We start from the raw sequence: 26,128 nt of genomic DNA, 5'->3' as shown, positions 1-26,128 counted from the left end.
GTTGCACCTCTGTGTTTAGAAACTCTCTGGTTCGGGTGTTTTTGAGCGAGACATTGCCGCATAACCACAGATCTAGGATCAGATTACTCTACCTCTAATTCTGACATTATCTCTAGGAATGGCATATTATCAGATCCAGAGTCAGTAGGTGGAGTCAGACCTACATAAAGGAGTAGACTGTATAGTGTATTCTAGTGTTGGTAGCTTCCATGATATAAGCCCAAACATGTAACAAAATTAAAAGTTTTATTCAACAAGTAATACAATTATCATGAACATAACACGCATACTATGTTTCATTTCTAGTCATTTTAGCATTAGACATGTTGGTTTTAATAAGTGTGACAACTATGTAAATAATGAAAACATAAATAGCATGCTATTATCCATAAGAACTGACATAACAATGCAGTTGAAACGATAATGTTGGGTAATTGCAGATGGAATAGAAGACTATAAAGTAAACCTTTCATTTAACCATCGAATAGGCCTACAACTTTATTAACCCCCTCTATGGCAGACACATAACAACTAGGTGTGAACAGCCAGGGAGGAGGAGTTAGGGAGTTAGAATACTAGGTTGGGTGGTTGGGAGGGGCCCAGGTTAAAGTGTGATTTTCTGGGTGGTGTAAACTGTTCCCTTAAGTGGTAGGTTTGACCAGCTCCTCACTGTAGAACGCAGTTACACTTGATTGTCTTCTCCTGGCTCCTCTGTCCGTATTGAATGGTGGCCAGTGTCTGGACTAAGTTCCAAAAGTTCTCAAAGGAGACCCCCTTTCCATCCTTCACTCCAATCTGCTGGAGCAGCTGGCTCAAGCCTTGTTCATCTCCTGCTGTCTATTAGAAAGGTTAGAGTTATAAAGTCCAAAAGTTATGGGTGGAGTTAGAAAGTTGGCTGTCAGAACTATTACAATATAAAAGTATTTTTAATCCGTCTGGCTGCATATTTCAAGACATGGAATATGAGGGTGCAGTGGGATACCCAATGGGATGGATGATACTTTCATCATCAATCATCTTGAAAAAATGTACACTTAAACTGTAAATCAACCAATCCTTTGTCGTTAACACAATGTTGAACGTTTGTGGGTGACAGAGAAACAAAATGGTACAGTTTGAGGCCATGTGGCAGAGAGTGATGCGGGCGCTGGAGATCGGGGTGTGAGCATGTGGGTCTGGGCAGGTGTGATGTAGTTGATGTTTGTGTGATGTTGCCGTTTGTAATGTGTATGTTATGTTTCAAAAATATATATATATTGAAAAAAAAGGGTTGAAAAATCAACATAATTTATGGTCCATATTTAAAGAGAGCAATCCAAACAGCTCTTATTGAACACTACCCCACCCCATCAATTCACCCTCCATGAATCAGTAATGGCTGGATAGATGTAAGAGTGTTGAACTACAGTTGAACTACAGTAGGTGGAGCCACAACCTAATTCCAATCCTATCAGATCCACAAGGGGGAGGCAACACACAGCCAGATGGGAGAGAATAGACTGCTAAGGGATCATTTTGGGATTGCACTTCTATTTGTTCACAGAGGTTGCCATGGAAGGGAAGAATCTATCATGCAAAATGAGGGACCTCTCCCTGGCCTAATACTTAAACTGAATTCTTCCTTCATCCAAAATGTATATAACATGGCTGGACAGGTTAAAGCCAGGGTTAAACTACACAGATTTCCTGAATTTACTCTGAATTTACTGTCAGATCAGTGATTACCGCAAGGAAGGAAGGAACAAATTGGAAATATTGGAACAGAGTCATACTTTACTGTGTGGGATCATATTACCTTGTCAAGGGTGGGTAGCTGTGTGGAGACCAGGGTTTGGAACTCCTCTGTGGTTAGTGTGGGGGCATTGTTGGCTGCAGCACCATGGAACTGACTTACCAGGGTGTTCAACGCCAACTCCAGATCTGAGTACTTGTGGTGTGTGAGAGAATAACACATAAAGATTAAGAGCAGATTTGAAGGGAGAATCCACTTTTTTAATAGTGTATGACAAATCAATTGTACTATGCATAACACAACATAATCATGAGTGTAGTAAGTTACTCATTTGCAATCACATTATGATCCGTTTCCTGCACAGTGCACACCTGGTAGTAAAGAATAGATGCGTCACGCACACTACTGTTAGGCTAATGTTTACCCAAGAACAATACCACAATGTGTTAAGCCTCAGGGCTAGTCATGAACATTGTTTAAGGCTTGTCGCTTGACACACCCTTATGATAAAATGTCTTTTGAAGCATTTGAATGGAATTCCAATTGTAATTAATGAAACCGCTATTACACAGCAGACAGATTGTGACATTTCCTAATTTATATGATATTTCAGCAAATGTTGATTTACATAACACAATATCTGCATCATCATGGGATTTTTTTTTATTGCAGAATCTCAGATTCAGAACGAATTGCTACAATTCCAAAATTCAATTGAGGGTGGATTGTATTTGATTCTGAAGTGTTTAACTTGTTAACATATACACTGAGTGTACAAAACATTAGGAACGCATGCACTTTCCATGAGACTGACCAGGTGAAAGCTATGGTCCGTTATTGATGTCACCTGTTAAAACATCTTAAGGATCGGACCCTTTTTTCAATTTTCCCCTAAAATTATATAGCCAAATCTAACTGCCTGTTATGCAGGACCTGAAGCAAGGATATGCATATTTTTGATACCATTTGAAAGAAAACATTTTGAAGTTTGTGGAAATGTGAAATTAATGTAGGAGAATATAACACATTAGATCTGGTCAAAGATAATACAAAAATAAATGTTATTTTAAATTACATTTTATCGTCTTCGAAATGCAAGAGAAAAGCCAATGTATTATTCCAATTTAGGTGCAATTTAGATTTTGGCCACTAGATGGAGGCAGTGTATGTGCAAAGTTTTAGACTGATCCAATTAACTATTTAATTTCTGTAAAAAAAAGGTTGTATCAAGTATGCCCAAATGTGCCTAATTGGTTTATTAATACATAGCTGTGCACTCTCCTCAAACAATAGCATGGTATTATTTCACTGTAATAGCTAATGTAAATTGGACAGTGCAGTTAGATTAACAATAATTTAAGCTTTCTGCCCATATCTGATATGTCTATGTCCTGGGAAATGTTGTTACTACTTACAACCTCATGCTAATCACATTGCCACACGTTAGCTCAACTGTCCCGGCGGGGGGGACACACCGATCCTGTAGAGGTTTTAAATCTACTTTAATTAGTGTATATGAAAGGGAGGAGACAGGTTAAAGAAGGATTTTAAAGCCTTGAGACATTGATTGTGCATGTGTGCCATTTAGAGGGTGAATAGGCAATTCAAAATATTTAAGTGCCTTCGAACAGGTATGTAGTAGGTGACAGGCGTACAGGTTTGAGTGTGCCAAGAACTACAATGCTGCTGGGTTTTTCACACTCAACAGTTTCCCGTGTGCATCAAGAATGATCCACCAAACAAAAGGACATCCAGCGAACTTGACACAACTGTGGGAAGAATTGGAGTCAGTAAGGGCCAGCATCCCTGTGGAATGCTTTCGACAGGGTAGAGCCCATGCCCCGATTAATTGAGGCTGTTCTGAGGGCAAAAGGGGATGCTCCTAATGTTTTGTACACTTGGTGTGTATTTCAGTAGCACTTTATTACACTAATGATTGACTGACTGATTCATTCATTCTCTAATATAACAATCCCACTCAAGCGTTGTAGAACCCCGTCAATCTACAATGGCAGCTCTCACAGATTTACCTTCTGGGTGTTGGCCAAAACTGCAGAACGTTACTCCTATTAATCTCGGGTAGCCTTTTGCCATACATTGTATATCCATGCGCTGAACTTTGGGCTCATTAAATCCCACTGTACTGCACCTATTATATGTACTGCACCTATTCTAGGTGTGAGGCGTCTACTTATACTATCAATGGTGGCTGGAAACCAATTTTCAATGCAAGAAATTCATATTCAAATAGCCAAGCAAAATGATAGACTTTCCTCCTTAACAAAAAAGCGCATCGAAACTGTGCATCCAATGGACTCCATTCCAACTTTTCCGTAGGAAGGAATGCGAGAACCTGATTGATTCCCCGTGCTTTCTATTATTCTGCGCGGACAGTCGAGGCACAGGGCATTCAACTGCTTCACAATAACTGGCACCCAGATTGCGCATTCCGTGTCAAAATGAAATCCACAAGGCCAGTGAGCATAATGTAGGCTCATGATATACTCTGGTTAAATCCCAAAATTGGTTTCGATTTGTTGCGCCCTAACATGTTAGCACTTTATCGTACATCATGCGCTGATGTCAGGAGAATATAACACAATAGTCTTATAGGTGAGAGCCGGTGCCCTAGTTTATAACTTGATGACAGTCTCCTGTGCGTTTGAATCACAAATTATGGATATCAAAGTAATAAACCGATAATGAATTACTTAAATATTATTAATGGCAAGAAAATTACTCTTACAAGGTGATATATCATACCTTCGTCGCCATCGAGTCCGTTTTGGTCTGTCCAGTCAAGAGGAAACGGACTAAACTTTTCTTGTCAGCGTTCCATTGCCATCCTGGCTGGAATCTCGTATCCTCCCACAAAAAAAACTTGATTCCACCCCCGCATCAGACAAGGAATGGGGAGGAGAAACACCGAAATTTAACACTGGGCCTGTATAACGAACTGAGGGTGGAAACATGAGACGTGTGTGTGTGTGAGTTGATATTCAGTTTACTTATTTATTGTACTTTTTAATTCCAACTTTGTGGGCGTTTGACAACTCCATTTACAAAGTCATAGTGTCCTTATCTGTTTCCAACTTTCCACAGAGACATACAAATATGAATATCACAAAACAGTCTTTGACTAACATTATAAAATGTAAATCTTAAATAATGTATTTATTCTCTTAAAATGGTCCTAACATGGTTCATCCACAATCCATGACATCAGCTTGTACTATTCATCCTTTAAAAAAAAACTATAACCCATTGACCCTATAGCATCTAAGGTTATCATCAGTTTGATTATAAATGAAGCGCTGGAGTGCAGGTGATTCATGCAGTGCATTCCACTGGCACTAAAGCATAAATGGGGGCAATTTAACCAAAACCAAACAAGCTCATTTACATTCTAGATTTGGAGAACACTTCAAATGCATCTACTAGTTCACTATGAAGTTCCCCTATTTTTATCGCACTTACATATGGAAAATAAATGGGCTAATGCTTTGATAACATGGAAAACATGTATTTTAATACTAAATGAAATTTATATAACTTAGAAAGTCATTTGCTCATCCCTATTAGCATCTGTAGCCTCTGTCACAGACTGCAGTGTTCTGAGCTGAGCACAATTAGTTCCTTCTGAATGTCAATGGAGCTGGTTGGTTAAGGTGGTCATCCCTGAGAAAGTTTGCTGTTGTGAGTTGTGGTCAAGGCTGTGGACTGTGACCGTTCTCAGGCATCCATACTGAGAGTGGTCAATCCGGCCAGAGGTGACAGAGTGAAACGAGGCGTCACTGTCTGAAGTGTCACTCTCGCACCCTTGGGTCTCCAGCCCCCCGCTCACATAGATGGCCGAGAAGGACAATGTTGGGTTGGGGTTGTGGTTATAGTCATCGTCACTAGGCTCAGAGTGGTCCTGTTCTGAGTAGTCTTGGTAAATCATATCTGGCTCACTGGGGATGACAGGCAGAAATAGTGAATGCTCAATTAAATGCCAGATCATGTTAATTCTGATGGTAATGACAGTAGTGAGCATAATCATAAATATGAAGAGTCACATCTCCATTACCTGTGTTCAGAGTCACTGGGGGGACTGATATGACCACTACTGTCCCCACTGTCTCCTTCCACCAGCCCTATACTGCTGTAGGCCCCACGCTGCACCCTGCTCTCTGAGGGCCGCCGCCGGGTTGCCATGGAGATCCTCTTCTTCATCAGTCTCCTGGTGCCCCTGTGGGTGATGTGGGGGGAAGTTAGGGCGGCGGTCCACAGGCCCAGCTGCTCATCATCACTGGAGTCTCTGGAACATACAGGTTATACCACACAACTGCTATTCTGTATGACTAAGGGGCACATTCTAGTTCATTAATTCATTTTTATTCCACATTAGTTATATGTTTAGTTACTATGTGACAACTGGTTTCTAGTGACACAATGCAATTGGGGCAAGTGAGTAATTTACTGTATCTTAAGTGTAACCAAACAAAGTGTAACATGATAGTTAAATGGTCAACTAGAGTCTAACAGGTTTAACATTCTAACAGGTGGTCATCATGAGTAATGTGCCCCTGTGGAAGACTCACAGCTCTTCCTCACAGTCCTCCTGAAAGGTCAGGGGTCCCATGCAAACTGCACACACCTGGCCCATACTCTGGAAGCACTGCTTACAGTATACCCCTGTGTCATGTTAAAACAGCAGATGGGTTGTGTCATGTTAAAACAGCAGATGGGTTAGAGTGCAACAAACCACAGTGGAGCAGTTGAATAGAACAGAAAAGTCAGATTACCAAGGGGAACATAAAACTCAACAAGACCAGGGGCAATGTCACAAAATAATATCAAAGATATGGCTCGCAAATCTGGGTTAACATTCTGAAACGAGTAATCCCTAAGCGGTTTCAAAGAGTTTTGAAATGAATTTTGAGAAACACTCCTCGTGGTGCTTCACCAAAGGTGTTAGCTGATTTCTTATCCTTCTAGGGTGAGTCAACAGTTTAACAGAGTCAACTCACTCACTGTACACACAGTAAGGTCAAACTCCAATTCATTTTACAAGGAAAAGATTTTATGACACAAAGAAAAGCGGTACATGAAAGGCAGGTAACATTTATGAGCTTGTAGAGTTTTTAAAGGAAACCGATCTACTTTTCAAGGGGGTCCTATAAACAAAAACAAAAATCCCCAAACAAAGACAACCTTAAAAGGTCTGAGTTCGGCTGCTGTACCTTTACACTGAGGGGTGATGCATGTGACCATGCTAGTGTCACTCTGTCCCTCTCCTCTCCTTCCACAGGCCATGCAAGAGACAGAGGACACCCCCAGAATTTCAGCCAGGTAGGACCCACCTGGGAGGCTAGATTAAAGAACACATCATTAGCTGTAATAACATTAGTGATATGTCAAAGTTACTTGTACACACATCCACTATAAATATGTGTCATGTGTTACAGTCCTGGACTACTCTGGATTTGCATGGGCAAAGAAAATGCACTAGTTAAAATATTAATATGGTGAAAAATGCAGAATAGCTTCAAGAATGGGAGATTTAGGTGAAATTGACATTCATTTTACCAGGTTGTGAGTGTCTGGAGGAATCTGGTCCCCTCTCTGTCTGCCCTGCTCCTGGCTACAGACCTCAGCAGGGCTTTACCTAGAGACTTACGCTGGCTCTGGATCCTCCTGTGGAGGAGATGCACCCGCTTCTGCCCCACAGAGGAACGAGAAACACCATTACCTGCTCTATGTTATGTTAAAAGTGTCTGGATCTCGAACAGGTGCTGGACAAATAGAATTCATCTGCATCCTGGCCCAGTTGATAATCTATAGAATTTCCTGATCATGCTTGTCAATCTCAGAGAGGAAATTAGATTGTCACCAGGGCAAGACAATAAATACCCATCGGCTGACAATAGACAAATACAGGTAATTGCCAAAATAAAGTAAACACTTGAGTAAATGAGGGATACAAAATATATTGAAAGCAGGTGCTTCCACAGAGGTGTGGTTCCTGAATTAATTAAGCAATTAACATCCCATCATGCTTAGGGTCATGTATAAAAATGCCCAGTTGCCCATTATTTTGGCTAACATGGCTAGAAGAAGAGTTCTCAGTGACTTTGAAAGAGGGGTCTCAAAGCAGTATAAGGGTTTAAAGGGTGTGTGTGTATGTCTCGGTCACCAGATCTCAATTCTCATTCCAATTGAACACTTACGGGAGATTCTGTAGTGGCACATGTTTACGGCGCCCTGTTTACATTGTGACGTATTTCATTACGCCATGCGTCATCTTCTGTAGTGGCGCATGTTTACGGCGCCCTGTTTACACCGTGACGTATTTCATTACACCGTGCGTCATCTTCTGTAGTGGCGCATGTTTACGGCGCCCTGTTTACATCGTGACGTATTTCATTACACCGTGCGTCATCTTCACGGAGTCTTGCCCCGCTGCTGAACGGACAAGTGTAGTGTTTGCAATGCAAGATGGAGGAGAGCCTGTCTCTCGTCAGAGATTGCATTTATTTAGTGCGATTACAAAATGTGACCTTTTCATTCAAGACAGGATAAATATATTGTTACAGGTGATAATAAAACATGTTTTGTTGAGTTACTTTTTCCTCAACTTGTTTCTATAACTTTATAGCGAGTCAAGCTAGATTGCACTGCAGCTAAAAGCTAGGCTAGGTTGACGATACCATTGTAGCTAGCGACCTACACCTAATAATTATCAAAAACAAACGTTATTACCATCATAATGAACTTAAAAAGGGAGGCAACAGTCATATAGTAGAATTGGCTTATTAAAATATTATTCACTTATAGGAAGTTGCTAGCTATCCCATAAAGTCATTACCGAAAACAACATATTATCTTCTGTGGTCTGGCAACTTCCTGTTCTTCGACAAAATGTGAAACATTTCAAAGTATGCAAAAATTTCTAAGTGTGCGTTGTCCGTCCTGCAACGGAGCCTTCAACCGCAAGGGGGCATTGCATTTGCACTCCGTTGTGGACTTCCCTATTGAAATGCATGACATCCGGTGCAACGTAACAGAGTGCTTATGGGTAATGTGAACGAGGCTTAAGACAGCGTTTTCCACCACCATTAATCTTAGGGATAGGCATCCTGCTAGTGGTACACCAGTCGACAACATCCGGAGAAATTGGAGGGCGTGCAATTCAAATAAATAATCAGAATATTAAACATTTATGAACTAACAAGTATCTTATATAATTTAAAAGTTAAAATTCTTGTTAATCTAACTGCGTTGTCCGATTTACAATAGGCTTTACAGTGAAAGCATACCATGCGATTGTCTGAGGATGGCACCCCACAACATATTTTTCAACCAGCACAGGCTTCATAAAATCACAAATAGCTATTAAATAAATCACTTACTTTTGAAGATCTTTCTCTGTTTGAAATCCCAAGGGTCCCAGCTACAACATGAATGGGTGTTTTGTTAGATAAAATCCTTCTTTATATCCCAAAAAGTCTGTTTAGTTGGCGCCATCAATTTCAGTAATCCACTCATTCAACATGCAGACAAAGGAGTCCAAAAAGCTACCGCTAAACTTCTTCCAAACAAGTCAAACGACATTTCTATGTAATCCTCAGGTGCTCTAAAATGTAAATAAACTATAATATTTCCTACGGAAAGTAGTATGCTCAATAGGAAAGTAGAATTAGTAAGCGTGCACCCTCTTCCTCACGTGCCGAAAGACTGACGTTGTTCCGGTGCTCTCTTCACCAAAACTCCAAATTCTTGCTAGTTTAAAAAAAAACAAGCCTGAAACCTTGAATAAAGACCGTTGACATCTACTGGAAGCCATAAGAATTGCAATCTGGGAGCCGGAATTACATAGAATCCATAGCTTCCACAGTAAGAGCCTCGGACCTAAAAATAAATTCTGGTTGGTTTTTCTTTGGATTTTCGCCTGCCATATCAATTCTGTTATAGTCTCAGATATTAATTTAACAGTTTTTGAAATTTCAAAGTGTTTTCTATCCAATGCTACCAATTATATGCATATCCTGGCTACTGGACCTGAGTAACAGGCAGTTTACTTTGGGCAAGCCCGTCAGGCGGAAATTCAGGAAACTAGACCCTATCGCTAAGAAGTTTTTTTTCAAAATTTTGGAATTTCTCATGGAAGAATGTTGTTGCATCACTGCAAAAGATAAATAGAGTTCCAGACACTTGTAGAATCTTTGCCAAGGTGCATTGAAGCTGTTCTGATGGCTTGTGGTGGCCTCGCGCCCTATTAAGACACTTTATGTTGTTTCCTTTATTTTTGCAGTTACCTGTAGATCGAGTTATGTGTGCACATTGACTAAGTTACGTTACACAGACCCGGTGTCGATGCTCAACATTCTGTACATGGTTTCAATTCCAACAGTCTAGTATAAAATGTAGTAACACTAAACCTGAAGCTGCTGGCAAGTGTATGAACACTGCCATTAGAATGATGCAACAACTTCCCTGTCACACCAGTTTGTAATAGATCGTGGCTGAGTGTGATGCTAACCGTGCCACTACTAGTATACAAACAATGACAAAGACCGCCACAATATAAGACCAGCATTCAATTTCTGTCTGTTCTTTTGTCCTGAAATCAAGATAAGCACATCTGTATTACAGTGCAGTGCTGACCTGCCTGTTCCCCTGAAGTCTTGAAATTGTTTAAATTCTATGCATGGTTCACATTCCTCCCAGACCAGCAGACTACTGCAGAACAAGTTCTATTGTGGCTGCCCAAAATCACAACCTGAAGTGGCTATTGTGAACAAATCTATCTGTGGATCTTTTTATTTCAGTGTAGTTTTTATGTAACTGACAGCCCCTAACTCGTTGCTGTTTGCAGATCTAAAGGAAATGGATAGATGGAAGCAACAGCTAAGTCCACTGGAAAGGTATCCATCTATTACTACACCTACCTGGTTCCCTCAGATCAGCAAACACAGAAGTGGTAAGGACTAGAGGAGGGGGTTTGGGACTGGACAGATAAGGAGAGAGGTGTGACTGAGTAATAACGTACCCGTTCTCGTTTTGGGTGGTACCTGGCACACACGAGCCTCCTTAACCGCTTGACGTAGCTTCCAGCGAACACAATGAACAAGGTGAGTCCATAGAGGAATCCTGTGATAAGAGAGGAAGCAAAGCGAACAGGTTATTTTGTCCACTGGGTGTCAGTGTCTTTTAGCAACAAAAAAAATATTTCCTTTCACAACAATTGTCCATTACAGAGACCCTGTAGAATTTACTCCACATCCCTAGGCCAAGGGCTAGATATAGATAACTGCCAAAATAAAGAAAACACCAACATAAAGCCTCTTAATAGGGAGTTAGGCCACCACGAGCCAGAACAGCTTCAGTGCACCTTGGCATACACTGTTGTGTCTGGAGCTCTATCGGAGGGATGAGACACCATTCTTCCACGAGAAATTCCATCATTTGGTGTTTTGTTGATAATAGAAAACGCGTTCTCAGGCACTGCTCCAGAATCACTTCCATAAGTGTTCAATTGGGTTGAGAACTTGTGACCACTATCGCCCTGTGGATGGGAGCATTGTCATCCTATGGGAGCATAGCCATGGTAGCAAAAATAATGGCCAAAATAATTTTATACATGACCCTAAGCATGATGGGATGTTAATTGCTTAACATTAATTGCTTAAGCATCTGCTTTCAATATACTTTGTATCCCCCATTTACTCAAGCGTTTCCATTATTTTGGCAGATAATGTTAGGGGCAAGTTCTACCAGATATTTTAAGGTTAAAAGTCCCCCCAAAATATATTTACTGAACATAAATCTCAACGCAACATGTAAAGTGTTTGTGCCATGTTTCATGAGCTGAAATAAAAGATCCCAGATATTTTCCATATGCACAAAAAGCTTATTTCTCTCACATTTTATGCACACATTTGTTTACATCCCTGTTAGTGAGCATTTCTCCTTTGCCAAGATAATCCATCCACCTGACAGGTGTGGCATATCAAGAAGCTGATTAAACCGCATGATCATTACACAGGTGCATCTTGTGCTGGGCACAATAATAGGCCACTCTAAGATGTGCAGTTTTGTCACATAACACAATGCCATAGATGTCTCAAGTTTTGAGGGAGCATACAATTGAAATGCTGACTGCAGGAATGTCCCCCAGAGCTGTTGCTAGATCATTGAATGTTAATTTCTCTACCATAAGCCGCCTCCAACATCGTTTTAGAGAATTTGGCAGTACATCTAACCGGCCTCACAACCGCAAACCACGTGTAACCACGCCAGTCCACAACCTCCACATCCGGCTTCTTCACCTGCGGGATTTTCTGAGATCAGTCACCTGGACAGCTGATGATACTGAGGAGTATTTCTGCCTATAATATAGCCCTTTTGTGGAGAAAAACTCATTTTGATTGGCTGGGCCTGGATCCCCAGTGGGTGGGCCTATGCCCTCCCGGGCCCACCCATGGCTGCACCCCTGCCCAGTCATGTGAAATCCATAGATTAATACATTTATTTCAATTGACTGATTTACTTATATGAACTGTAACTCAGTAAAATGGTAGTTGACTATATTGCCACTCCTATTTGCCATCTCTTCAATCTAAGCATACAGCAAAGTGTGTGCCCTCAGGCCTGGATGGAAGCTAAATTCATTCCACTACCTAAGAATAGCAAAGCACCCTTTACTGATTCACACAGCCAACCAATCCTGCTACTGACCCTTAGTAAACCTTTGGGAAAAAATATTGTTTGACCAGATGCAATACTTTTTCACAGTAAACAAACTAATAACTGACTTTCAGCACGCTTACACGGAAGGGCACTCAAAATGTACGGCACTGACACAAATGGCTGATGATTGGCTGAAAGAAATTGATAATAAGAAGATTGTGGGAGCTGTTTTGTGAGACTTCAGTGCAGCTTTTGACATTATCGATCATAGTCTGCTGCAAAAACATATGTTTTATGGGTTTACATCCTCTGCCATATTGTGGATTGAGAGTTACATATCTACCAGAACGCAGAGGGTGTTCTTTAATGAATGCTTCTCTAACTTAAACCAATCAATCAATAAAATGCATTTATAAAGACCTTCTTACATCACCTGATGTCACAAAGTGCTGTACAGAAACCCAGCCTAAAACCCCAAACAGCAAGCAATGCAGGTGTAGAAGCACGGTGGCTAGGAAAACCTCCTTAGAAAGGCGAGAATCTAGGAAGAAACCAAGAGAGGAACCAGGCTATGCGGGGTGGCCAGTCCTCTTCTGTCTGTGCTGGGGGAAGTTTATAACAGAACATGGCCAAGATGTTCAAATGTTCATAGATGACCAGCAGGGTAAAATAATAATAATCACAGTGGTTGTCGAGGGTGCAACAGGTCAGCACCTCGGTAGTAAATGTCAGTTGGCTTTTCATAGCCGATCATTCAGAGTATCTCTAATTCTCCTGCTGTCTCTAGAGAGTTGAAAACAGCAGGTCTGGTTGAATACCAAGTAGATTTAGGCATACCTCAAGGTAGCTGTGTTGGCCCCTTACTTTTTAATATTTTTACTAATGACCTACCATTAGCCTTAATAAAGTCAGTGCATCCATGTACGCTGTTGACTCAACATTATACATGTCAACTACCACAGCAAGTGAAATCACTGCAACACATAAAGATCTGAAGTCAGTTTTAGAATTGGTGGCTAGTAAAAAGCTAGTCCTAAATATATCAAAACCTAAAAGCATTGTACTTGGAACAAATCATTCACCAAACCAGTGGTTCCCAAACTAGGGGTCGCCTGATATGAAAATGGGGTTGCGGCAGAATTTCCAAAATCCCCTCAAAATCTAAATATATACCTTTATATATAAATGATTCAAATCTAAAAGATAAAATGAAACCAGAGAACGCGCTTAGATCATGGGAAAAGGCCGCACTTGACCGTTGCACTTGAATCATTCCCACGGTGAATGGCTAGGAGAGACTTTGATATTATCGGCTGCAATTGATATGGTGAAAACAATGTGTGGGGAGGCAGAGGCACAGAAACTCACTTCAATACCTTTGTCAGATAACACTGTGAAACAAAGAATTTATGCTATTGCTAGCAATAAAGAGGGAACTCTGACTGAATGACTCAAAAACTTCCAAGCTTATCCTTTCCAAATGGATGTCAGCTGTTAGGGCCGAGATGCCTATGCATTGACTTTTGTTTGCTATACATGTAGGGGGATGCTATTTACAAGGACATATTGTTCTGTCTCACGATTCCCAAGTATGAAACGACATATGGGATGTTGAGTGTGCTGCGTGGCTATATTGATGACGAACAGATTCCATATGGGATCGAATGGTGGACTTTTGCACAGATATAGCTCCATTTATCAGCGGGCAGGCCTCTGCACTCTAGTTATGAATGTGTCTCCCTCTGCAATATGGACGCATTGTATAATACACCGAGAGCAACTGGTGGCAAAAGAGCTGAGCTTAGAACTCGAGATAAACTGCAGCAGGTAACTTAAATGGTTAACTACATCAAACCACATCCACTGAGCCCACGCCTGTTCGCAATACTATGTGGAGATATGTGATCAGAGCATGGCAATGTTTCACATCGAGGCTTGGTGGTTATCAAGGGGGAGTGTTGGGGGAAAAAATATGCATTGAGAGAGGAACTGTTGTCATTCACAATGGATATGAAAACAAACAAAAAAACAGACTTGGTTGACTTTCTGTGTAATGAAAAAAAAAAGAAGAAGAAAACAGCATCATCAGAAGTGCCCCACACAAGTGATAACTGCTCACCTCCAACGCTTGGATGAGCACTTTGGGATGGACCTACTTCCCAATGCATTTGAATGTGATCCTGGCTCAGTTGACATGCCGGTAAGTGAAATTGAACAGCTGACATAGCTGTCATGTGACCGAATACTGCAGACAATGCATTCACGGGTCACTACGGAGGAGTTTTGGTTCTTGACTCAAAGGCAATACCCTGCTGTCTCCCTCTGAGCATTAATGTCGCGTTCAAAACAACTGGGAACTCATAAATCTCCGACTTCCATGTGCTCAAGGCAACTGGGAATTAGCTCAGACTGGGAAAAATAGTTTTGAACGGTCATCCAACTCGGAATTCCAACTCAGGAACTCAGGCCTCTTTCTAGGCCTCTGAATTCCTGTCCTAAAGGTCACTGTCGTCATGATTTTAACTTGTATTTTTCAGAGTTCCCAGTTGTCTTGAAAGCACCATAAAATTAATGGTAGGCTACCCTTCGCCAGTTTATATCTGTGTGAAGCTGGATTCAGTGCTCTCTTCTGCATTAAAACCAAATATCGATCCAGGTCGACCACGCCCCTGACTTTGAGAAGCTCCGATGCAACATGATTCAAGCACACCCATCTCATTAGTGGTGGTGAGATAAGGGACATTATGTCAGACTAATTTGAAATTGGCTGCTCTCCATTAAAAGTATGTGATGGTGAGTTGAGAAGACAATCAGAAAAACGGTTCGAATGTTTTTCATTTCACTGCCTTAGCTCCCCCCCTAAAAAGTAAACATTGGCTGTACAATGTATAATTTTTTTCACATGGGGTGGGGTCACCAGAATTTTCAGATTTGGGAACCCCTGCGCTAAACCCTAAACCTAATCTAAATGTTTTAATGAACAATTGAGCAAGTTGGTCTAACCCTAGATTTGAAACTGAAATGGTCAAAACATATTGATGCAACAGTAACTTAGATGGGGAGATGTCTGATAAAGCGCTGCTCTGATTTCGGACATCATTATCAATAAAACAAGTCCTACAGACCCTAGTTTTATCACACATGGACTACTGCCCAGTCAAATGGTCAAGTGCCACTAAGAAGGACATAGGCAGTTGTCTCAAAACAGCACGACTGGCCCTTAAATGTACATAGAGTGCTAATATCAATACCAGTTATGTCAATCTCTCCTGGCTCAAAGTAGAGGATAGATTGACTGCATCACTACTTGTCTTTGTTAGAGGTATTGATGTGTTTGTTGAAAGCACCGAACCGTCTGTTCAAACAGCTAACACACAGCTCAGACACCCATACATATCCCACAAGACATGCCACCAGGGGTCTCTTCACAGACCCTAAGTCCAGAACAGACTCTGGGAAATGCACAGTACTACATAGAGCCATGACTACATGGAACTCTCTTCTACATCAAGTAGCTCAAGCGAGCAGTAAAATCAGATGAAAAAACAACAGGTAAAACAACATGTCACAGCACAACACGGGCTGTGAAAAGACACACACACTCTCTAACACACAAACGTTGTAATGTAATATTGTATTATACCATGGCATTCCTTTTTGATTGGCTTTAAGAGCTCGGTATATTTGCACTGTAGAATTCAATGGCTATAGTTCATTTTTATACGTTTTGTTTGAGCTGGTTTTAAAAGCAAAAGTCGAATTGAACACAGTATTGGTATTGTTGAATTTGATATTCATAATAGCAAGCTAGAACTGATGGCTTGGTTAGATAAACTAGCAAGTCTGTTTGTTTGGTTACCACGGACACTACTGTAGCCATCTAGTAAACTTGCTAGCTACTTTAATGGATGTTGAACACATTTATACAAACAAATGAACACATTTCTAATGCCAAATGTGTTAAATTGTAGCCATGGTATAAAAAGGATAATTAATTTATGGCTCTATGCATTCTCTGGAAAATAATGTAACTCCATGGACGGTCAGTCCCACTCCACTAGCGCTTGGTGGAACACACCTTCCACGTCGTTCAGAATTTTCAATAGAACACATACAGTATATCACAAAAGTGAGTACACCCCTCACATTTTTGTAAATATTTGAGTATATCTTTTCATGTGACAACACTGAAGAAATTACACTTTGCTACAATGTAAAGTAGTGAGTGTACAGCTTGTATAACAGTGTACATTTGCTGACCCCTCAAAATAACTCACAAAAGTGAGTACACCCCTAGGTGAAAATGTCCAAATGGGGCCTAATTAGCCATTTTCCCTCCCCGGTGTCATGTGACTCATTAGTGTTACAAGGTCTCAGGTGTGAATGGGGAGCATGTGTGTTAAATTTGGTGTCATCGCTCTCACACTCCCTCATACTGACTGGTCACTGGAAGTTCAACATGGCACCTCATGGCAAAGAACTCTCTGGGGATCTGAAAAAAAGAATTGTTGCTCTACATAAAGATGGCCTGGGCTATAAGAAGTTTGCCAAGACCCTGAAACTGAGCTGCAGCACGGTGGCCGACCATACAGCGGTTTATCTGGACGGGTTCCACTCAGAACAGGCCTCGCCATGGTCGACCAAAGAAGTTGAGTGCACGTGCTCAGCTTCATATTCAGATGTTGTCTTTGGGAAATAGACGTATGAGTGCTGCCAGCATTGCTGCAGAGGTTAAAGGGGTGGGGGGGTCAGCCTGTCAGTGCTCAGACCATACGCCGTACACTGCATCAAATTGGTCTGCATGGCTGTTGTCCCAGAAGGAAGCCACTTCTAAAGATGATGCACAAGAAAGCCCGCAAACAGTTTGCTGAAGACAAGCAGACTAAGGACATGGATTACTGGAACCATGTCCTGTGGTCTGATGAGACCAAGATAAACTTATTTGGTTCAGATGGTGTCAAGCGTGTGTGGCGGTAACCAGGTGAGGACTACAAAGACAAGTGTGTCTTGCCTACAGTCAAGCATGGTGGTGGGAGTGTCATGGTCTGGGGCTGCATGAGTGCTGCCGGCACTGGGGAGCTACAGTTCATTGAGGGAACCATGAATGCCAACATGTACTGTGACATACTGAAGAAGAGCATGATCCGCCTCCCTTCGGAGACTGGGCCGCAGGGCAGTATTCCAACATGATAACGACCCCAAACACACCTCCAAGACAACCACTGCCTTGCTAAAGAAGCTGAGGGTAAAGGTGATGGACTGGCCAAGCACGTCTCCAGACCTAAACCCTATTGAGCATCTGTGGGGCATCCTCAAACGGAAGGTGGAGGAGTGCAAAGTGGATTCTCTAAAATCCACCAGCTCCGTGATGTCGTCATGGAGGAGTGGAAGAGGACTCCAGTGGCAACCTGTGAAGCTCTGGTGAACTCCATGCCCAAGAGGGTTAAGGCAGTGCTGGAAAATGATGGTGGCCACACAAAATATTGACACTTTGGGCCCAATTTGGAAATTTTCACCTAGGGGTGTACTCACTTTTGTTGCCAGCGGTTTAGACATTAATGGCTGTGTGTTGAGTTATTTTGAGGGGTCAGCAAATTTACACTTATACAAGCTGTACACTCACTACTTTACATTGTAGCAAAGTGTAATTTCTTCAGTGTTGTCACATGAAAAGATATACTCAAATATTGACAAAAATGTGAGGGGTGTAGTCACTTTTGTGAAATACTGTAGCTCCTCATTGACTATCCCTTACTTAATGTAGTATTGTAAATGTTATATTGTACATTTGTAATAAGAGTAACAATGTATTGTATGAAGTATTATTGTATTTATAATGTAGGTTGTTTTGTTTTATTCCTGTTTGGACCCCAGGAAGAGTAGATGCTGCCTTGGTAGCAGCTGGGGATCCTAGTAAATACTAAATAATACTAGTCCAGGTGTTACCTATGAGCATGTATCCTGAGTGGTCTGGCTCTGAAGGCTCCATCAGACACTTCTTGCTGAGAACAGTGATGTTGCCCTTCTGTAGAATGGCGAAGGCAGCCACTATGTCCTTGAAGATGTCCGAGGCATAGCCTGTGCCATTTACTTCCACCGCCACTACGATGGGTGCTAGAGAGAGCACAAAGAGAGAACAATGTCTTGGATGATGTTGTTCGTTCCAAATATGGTTTGATATACAATTTCATTAGAATAATCTGTACTATAGTATTTAATTGGAAACTGATGTCCAGTTTAATTCCTTGATTGTACTGAATAGAACGGAGTAAAGTGAAGTCTCAGGTTTCAGGCAAGGTTACTCATCACACCAAACAACCACTTTCTCTCATAAAATAAACTGTTCATTATGTCTAAAAAAAAACTAGTCCAAAATATCAGCCCAAACAAAACGTCTACAAATAAAATAGCTTGAGACTTGGTTTGTTTGCAGTGTTTCTGGTTTCATTCAGGCAAATATCATTTTTGGAAGCAATAACGAATGCAGACATTATACCTTTCGTCTATTTCTGTTTTTAACCATGCACCTGTGAGTACACTGATGGGTGGGGTGGCTAGTAAGATTTCCAATGTATTTATTACAGTGAATAACCTTGAACTGAACATCATCTATTTATTTCCCTGTAGCCAGAATGTCTCACCTCTGGCCACGATGTCCCCCTGGGCTTGGTGGTGCACCAGGTCAAACATCCAGAAGACCACCAGGTCCAGCGCCACCACCAGGCATCCCATGGCTATGTGCCTGAGAATGGACACTGCGCTGAGGGCAGCCGTCTGCCGCTCCCTGGCTGTCAGGTACACTGAGACTAGAGGACAGGAATGGGTGTGGGGTAGGGGAGGTTAGGTGGGTGGGTGGGTGGGTGTTTTCACTGCCATGACATCAATGTTACACTGACTTTCTCTTTCACCTTTCTAGACATTTTTGTTGTTGCTGTTCCCTCTCATTTTCTAACTTCTCTATATCCTTTCGCTTTGTACCTTTTCTCTCCACACCCACACTGCTTCCTCCCTACAATCCATTTATCTTCTCCTCTTTCCTGTGCATTCCCTCTCTTCCTGCTCCACTCACATGGTCTGATGTAGGTGCGGGCCTCTCTCTGGCTGAGAGGTAGGACAGGGGTTTTTCCCTCACTAGCCAATCTCTGGTCGAGCTCCTCAAACTGCTCTGTGATGTAAGTGTTGTCAAAGTCATCCTGGTGCAGGTACTTGTGTTTGTACAGGACAGCCCTTTAAAACACACACACAAAGAACACGCACACACGCACAGTATAGAGCATAATTTCCCAAAATCGGTCCTGGGGTCCCCCCAGGTGCAAGTTTTGTTTTTTGCACTATACAGCTGAAGGGGCCCCAGGACCGGAGGGGGGAAACCCTGGTATAGAGTACACCGCTCCTCGTCAAACCTTGTTTGCATGACCCATGTGAATGAATATAGACTTACTGTAGGTACATTAGCAGCAGAAGGAAGAGGCCTATGTAGGCTATTAGCCCCATCACTTCCTGGAAACGTCCCAGCTCCACCGACACTTCCTCCATCATATCCTGTGACACCTGCTGCAGCGACTGACTGCTGTTCACATTCATGTCAAAGTGCATAGAGGCCGATATGTTGAACTCAAACTCCTTCTTCATCTTCTCGAAAGCTGCTATGGTTGCTAGAAGAGAGCAAAGAGACATGCACCAAAATGTGCCATTTGTGACTGTTTAGAATGGCCATCAAAAAGGAGTTACAGTAGAATGATGGTATTAAAGAATGTTCTACCTTTGAATAGAGAAGTAGTTGAAACTATTATGAGGTCAAGGTTTTTGTACCTCTGCACTTTACTTACGGGTAGCAATCTTTGTCTTCATGTGGCCAACAATGTAAGAAGGGATGATGCAAAACAGCTGACCAACTGAAATGAGAGGAATGTATTGAGAATTACTGTCCTCATACCTACAATGACATAACCTCTAGCTAATTTACGTGACAAATGCATCTCTGCATCACAGGCTCTATTCATTGTCTCATAAAACCCTTGTGAACGGTCATTAAAAGTAAACCCAAGTGTCATGTCAGGTTTATAAGACAGCATTATATAGGATTTATGACCCATAGTTTAGAAAGTGAAATGCCACCATTCACTTTATGCTGAGAGCAGCATTCTAGATCTCCCAAGGGCCAGGAAGTGTGTTTTATCTTTTCTTTCTCTTCCTCCTGTCTCTGGCCCTCAGGTCATGTTTGGATTAAAAAGTCACCCGTGCCCGGCTGGCTCCTGGCTGGCCCGAGAGCGGCGGTGGATATAAAACAATAATTCATTTGAAAAGAAAACAGGGGAGGCAGACGGATGGAGGGGGAGGCAGAGGGACGGAGGGGGGGGGGGGGGGGGCATATGGATGGAGGGGGAGGCAGAAGGACGGAGGGGGGAGGGCATATGGATGGGGGGTGGCATATGGATGGAGGGGGAGGCAGAAGGACGGAGGGGGGGCCATATGGATGGAGGGGGGAGGCAGAAGGACGGAGGGTGACTCACGGCTGCGCTCCTCCTGGAAAATGTGAGAGGAAACCTGAGAGCGGCGTGGGGCTGGAGGGTTTTAACAAGGCCTTGGCCCCTAAGTTACCTTGCCCTCCTAGGCTAAAGAATAACACAGCGCACTGCAGAGCTGCTAGAGAGGAGGGCTGTGCTGTACCTCCACACTGATGTCAACCTCACAACAATGGATGATCTATTTTTCCATGAGCTAACATATTTATAGTCAGCACTTTTTCACCAAAATCGGGAAAAAAACAGGCTTGGGTGTGAAAAAAGGAAACACTAAGTATCAAAAGATTTTAAACCACTGACAACCCAGCTAGCACATAATGTTCTGAGAACCTTAATATGTTGCTTAGAGCTTGATGAGACCGTGGTTATCCTATGGTTATTTTGCATATAACCTTCCCATAACATTTCATATAGGTTTCTTCATGGTTCTACTTAAAGTAATGTTCTCAAATTGTTCAGAGAACGTTAAGAAACAATGTTCTTCTGTGGTAATTTCTGCATAAGGTTTTTTACAGGTTTCCTCATGGTTCAATTGAAAGTCATGTTCTCCGAATGTTCAGAGAACATTAAGAAACAACGTTCCTCTATGTGAATTCAAGAACTTCAGCATAATGTTTTCTGCGGGTTTCCTCATTGTTCTATTTAAAGGAATTTTCTCAGAATGTTCGGAGAATGTTAGCATACAAAGTTCTTCTGTGAAAATTCCAGTACTTCAGCATAACGTTTTTTGCAGGTTTCCTCATGATTCTATTTAAACATTAAGAACATTCTCAGAACTTTCCATAAAAACTCCAAGAAAACATTAACGTTTAAAGAACATAAACATTCCATTCTCAAAAGTCTCTCTATCCTCTATCTTGTTCAGTGTTTTCAGGTGTGTTGGCCACACCTGATCTTAATGAGTGCTTGTTTCCTTTGAAATAGGGTATTTTTGAATTGACAAAAATGAACGGCTTTGCATTAGTTAAAAAACCTGGCATGCTAGTTCCATCCTCGTGGCGCAGTGGACTAATTCCATGGATAGAGAGCAGAAGATCATAGGTTTGAATCTCACTGACACCATGCCACAATAAAAAACAAATGTGCTTGCATGATTAATGCCTAAGCAAATTCATTTCCATGTGTCCTATCTATGCTTGGAGATCAAAACAGTAAACCTAAGCTAGCAGTGTTATAGCCTAGTGGCGTAGCAGCGTAGCCTAGTGGTTAGAGCATTGGACTAGTAACCGGAAAGTTGTGAGTTCAAACCCCCGAGCTGACAAGGTACAAATCTGTCCTGAACAGGCAGTTAACCCACTGTTCCCAGGCCGTCATTGAAAATAAGAATGTGTTCTTAACTGACTTGCCTGGTTAAATAAAGGTAAAAAAAAAAAAAAGTCTTATTGAAACATTCTCTGAATGTTATTTAATTACCTTAAAATAACCTATCATTTCCGTTCGTGAATAAAACTTCCCAGGAAAACTTTCAGGGAACAATAGGAAAACATTCTCAGAACCTCCCTGCAACCTGAAAATGTATGTTCCCAGAACAGGTGAAATTTTCACTTCTGTTCTCGGAACTTTTAGAAAAGCCTTAACGGTAAGGAAACTTATGGCTTTGTTCGCAAACCAATGGGAAACCAAAAACGTACTTTCTCAAAACTGCTAAGGAACCACATTTGCTAGCTGGGAAAGACTTAAAAACAGAGAACAAACATCTCAGATAAAATATGCAATGGTTAGGAGGCAAGGCCCTAACAAAGTTGTTCATCAAAATGGCTCTTTAAGAGAAACATTGAACTAAGACTGCGACAATGACAATACAGATATGACAACCTAAGTATAACACTACCATAGATTTTCTTATTTTTAAACAACAGACACCTTCCACAGTGATTGATGTCATTTTCACATTTCCTTTGCTCTATTGATACAGCTGTATATGTGCTAAAGCCTAAGGTTCCTACTCTTGCGATTTGATCCTGCTTCTTTGTGGACAATAATTTATCCCTCTGACACTATGACAAACAGCTACCCTTCCTCTACTACTGACAGCGGACGGAAGTAAGGGTGAGGGAGGATAGTGATTCTACTGTATGATGGAACAACATGTCAACCAACCTCGAGCGAGACCACAGAGGGGGCGAAACCCATCCACAATGTGACAAAGGAAGTTGAACACAGACAGGAGCTCCATGCAGTCATCACGGGCATCATCAAACAGCTTGTTACACTTCTTATAGGGGGTGCCCAGTTTGTCATTACACACCTCGCCAATGCCGACCAGGAAGTGTAACACGTTTCTCAGGGAACGAGCTGTAACAGGAGGTAGAGGGCACAGAAATCAATGGAAGGCTTCATTTGGAGAGTTAAATTGTTAGATACAGTAACTGTACTAACAATGTCTTCAAGTGATGACAGCGCTAGTATAAGCATGGCCCACAGACTTACCTACATGGCGGACAGACTCAGTCAGGGCCTGGATTAAGTTCTGTACCCTCCCAGCCACGGAGTGGACATTTTTGGTGATCTCTTTTATCTTGCCCAGCACAGCTGCAACACGTGGACATTAGGAGCTTATAAGGGTGTGTGACATTGCAGAGCACTCAGATTGTGTAGAAATGTTATTGTAAAAGGAGTCATCAACCATATTGTCTCCACCTGCAATGTCCTTCCAGTTCAGTGACCATAGAGAAAACAAAGCTAGTGTGAACTATTTGAGACACCATGTATAATGAGTGTAATTACAGCTGTGTGGTGTGATTTTATGGAACAGCTGGACTCACAAAGAAGAGGTGTAGCCGCTCGCTCCATCAGCTGCTGGGTCTGGTTCATTGCAAGTTCGGCCCCACACACCACGCTGTCCGCTGCACGGTCAAAGTTTTCCAGGGTGTTGGTCATGGGGCCCTGGACCAACATGGAGAAAATGAGGAACAGGAGGAAGTTCTTGCCCTTCACTGTGAGGAAATTCATAAAAAGTTGTGTTAGTAGTACCCAGAACAAGTTGGTCTACTGAGTAATACATTGTAGGTCATTCCTTCCACCCAGGGGTGTTTTGAATAACTGTTTCAACTGTTAATTTGCATCTGCCCTAATTTATTCAAATACATTTATTTGAAATGATCCATATGAATCCATATTCAAGTTATTGAGGATCTACACTGATCTCAAAAATGACCTCAGAATCCATATGATGGAAATCCGTCACAGTAATGGGTTCTTTGGCTAAGCAAAAACAAGCAAAAATGACTCCAGCCATTATCACCTTGGCTGCTTTAGCTTTATTCACCCATCGATAAGGGACGTACATAACATTCTAGAACAAACACATGCCATAGCCTACAGCAATTAGCTGCCACACACTAGCTCAGCACCGGGATTAAAAACTTGAATTTATTTTCCTGTCAAATGAAACAGCAGTTACCTACACATCTTCCACCTCTGCACTGCTTTTGTCATCTCAGGGGCGGACTGGGACCAGAAATTGGTGCTGGCATTTCTAACACACTAGCCCATTTGTTTCCCACGAGGCTCCCACAACAGCCCATTTTTTCAGTTGAGACTCTCATTATAAGCCAGATCATGATAATTTTGCACTAAAAAAGTTAGACAGGCCCACTAGAAAGAATATGGACCAGCCCTTCTGGCATCTCCAAACTGACGGTCCTAGAGAGATTGTGCTAGTGGGTGAGCTACTAGGAAACGTCGCCAGCTGCTCACGACTCCTCTATGAAAGATAGCCTGCTTTATTTTTAGTAAATGTTTCTTTTCAAAGCGGGGAAAAATGTAAACAGGTTGAAGGTGCCTGTGCCTTTATTATGTTCTTCTTCTGTGGGGTATTCTGGCGGACTACAACCAAACAAAGGTTCATTCCATGTGTGGTAATACTGATAATTTGTCGCCACATATGGTATGTTTACATAGCAAGTTATGATAACTAACGTGGTAGGTTAGGTGAATTAATGTAACAGGTTAGGAAAATGATAAGGGTTAGGCTTAGCTACAATGCTAGTTGTCAACATTGTTGTCCCCGACACTACACCTCATCGATCCAGAATGGAAGAAATGTAAACAAACAGGCTATGACGAGGACGCACCTCCACCTGTTTCCACCTGTTTCGTACAAAATGGCGGTCTTTCCCTTCTACTGTAAGTGCCTACACCATACCGGGAAACAATATATCCAGTTTGCAGAAATCCCGTTTCAGTCTCTCTGTTTGAAAGGCTGCATTCAGATTTTTTTTCACACTAATTGGTATTTTCAGATAGTTTTCAGAGCTAATCTGATTGTTGAAAATACCAATTAGTGGGGGGGGAAAAGATCATAATTGGGCTACCTGTCTAAATATTGCCAGTGTTTATTTGACTGGGTAACTGGGTACATTTCAACAGCACATACACCATTTTTTTGTGGTATGGTTAAAACAATCTTCATATATAGGCTACTCACTTGAACACAGCATTGGCATCATTAGCATAACATTCGCTCGCACACGGATGGAGAGGCCCATACCAAATGCTGTGAGGAAAGCTATGGCGATCGTGGTATACACGCAATACCACAGGCCTTGGTTCTGTACGAACAGTGCAGTCATTCCGTACACAGAGGCAAGGAATAGGCCAAACAAAAACCCGCCCAAACTCCGCACAAGCCCACTGAGACGAGGTTTGGTCTTGCTTCGTGGGCATCGCCTTGGGAATCTGGGAACCCTGTCAAAAAGGTTAGATATTTAGGCTAAACTCACCAATGACAGCATTATGTAGTAAGCCTATGTATCTCAATAATGTCAATTTGACAATTTATTCCCTTACCGCTTGAGGACCCCCCTCAAACACTCCATCGCGGCTTGGCCACTTTGCACGAACCTTTGAAAAAAAACATGTATGCTATGCTGTCCCCATAGACATAATATTTGTTTTCTTATTTCTAAGTCTGTCACTAGAGAATCATTATTGTTGCAGGCCTCCACAGAACTAAGTTGAATTATGAGGTCACCAGGATGGAGTTCTTCCCTCTTCTGGAATTATTCCCTCTTCCAGCATGTTCTAAACGAGTGGATGCAAAATTATTTAATGGCAGTGATAATGGTTCATTTGAGTGAACTCCGAAGACTCAAAAAAGCACCACATTCCAGTTAGTAGATTCCAGATAATGAGTTGGTGTTTGTGCCACTGATGATCAATTTGATACTTACCGTGTTTGTGTGTGTTTTGTCAC

The 26,128-nt window shown here is 41.9% G+C and overlaps 2 protein-coding genes across 3 annotated transcripts; both read right to left on the bottom strand.

Moving 5' to 3' along the window:
* Nucleotides 1–229: 229 nt before the first annotated feature.
* On the bottom strand, nucleotides 230–4,628 carry s100v1 (S100 calcium binding protein V1). 2 transcript variants are annotated; one of them, XM_020497816.2, is made up of 3 exons: nucleotides 4,496–4,628; nucleotides 1,796–1,927; nucleotides 230–837 (listed from the first exon to the last, which is right to left on the bottom strand). In XM_020497816.2, the coding sequence occupies exons 1-3, from the start codon at nucleotides 4,505–4,507 to the stop codon at nucleotides 667–669; spliced, it is 315 nt and encodes a 104-aa protein (XP_020353405.1). In that variant the 5' UTR covers nucleotides 4,508–4,628; the 3' UTR covers nucleotides 230–666. The 2 variants fall into 2 exon arrangements, with proteins under 2 accessions (XP_020353405.1, XP_020353397.1); XM_020497808.2 differs by having other exon boundaries at nucleotides 4,479–4,603.
* Nucleotides 4,629–4,816: 188 nt separating this feature from the next.
* dcst2 (DC-STAMP domain containing 2) lies at nucleotides 4,817–25,751 on the bottom strand. The gene is made up of 16 exons (XM_031796193.1): nucleotides 25,723–25,751; nucleotides 25,361–25,620; nucleotides 23,697–23,867; nucleotides 23,362–23,463; nucleotides 23,032–23,226; nucleotides 20,236–20,301; nucleotides 19,848–20,061; nucleotides 19,476–19,633; nucleotides 19,048–19,212; nucleotides 18,353–18,520; nucleotides 10,767–10,867; nucleotides 7,304–7,434; nucleotides 6,958–7,085; nucleotides 6,316–6,409; nucleotides 5,802–6,032; nucleotides 4,817–5,685 (listed from the first exon to the last, which is right to left on the bottom strand). The coding sequence occupies exons 1-16, from the start codon at nucleotides 25,749–25,751 to the stop codon at nucleotides 5,379–5,381; spliced, it is 2,520 nt and encodes an 839-aa protein (XP_031652053.1). The 3' UTR covers nucleotides 4,817–5,378.
* Nucleotides 25,752–26,128: the final 377 nt, after the last annotated feature.

Source organism: Oncorhynchus kisutch, linkage group LG2 (genome assembly GCF_002021735.2).
Source record: "Oncorhynchus kisutch isolate 150728-3 linkage group LG2, Okis_V2, whole genome shotgun sequence".
Lineage (NCBI taxonomy): Eukaryota > Metazoa > Chordata > Actinopteri > Salmoniformes > Salmonidae > Oncorhynchus > Oncorhynchus kisutch.
The sequence above is the reverse complement of the archived record's forward strand: the minus strand, read 5'-3'. Positions and strand labels throughout refer to the sequence as shown.

Bases quoted from the DNA above. Each gene is read 5' to 3' on its own strand.
- dcst2 (XM_031796193.1), bottom strand. From the start codon at position 25,751: ATGGAGTGTTTGAGGGGGGTCCTCAAGCG. The intron at 7,086-7,303 runs GTAAAATGAATG...TCTTTAATCTAG, and splicing joins CTCCAGACACTCACAACCTG to CCTCCCAGGTGGGTCCTACC. The intron at 6,410-6,957 runs GTACAGCAGCCG...AACATGACACAG, and splicing joins CATCACCCCTCAGTGTAAAG to GGGTATACTGTAAGCAGTGC.
- s100v1 (XM_020497808.2), bottom strand. The intron at 838-1,795 runs GTAATATGATCC...CCTTTCTAATAG, and splicing joins AGCTACCCACCCTTGACAAG to ACAGCAGGAGATGAACAAGG.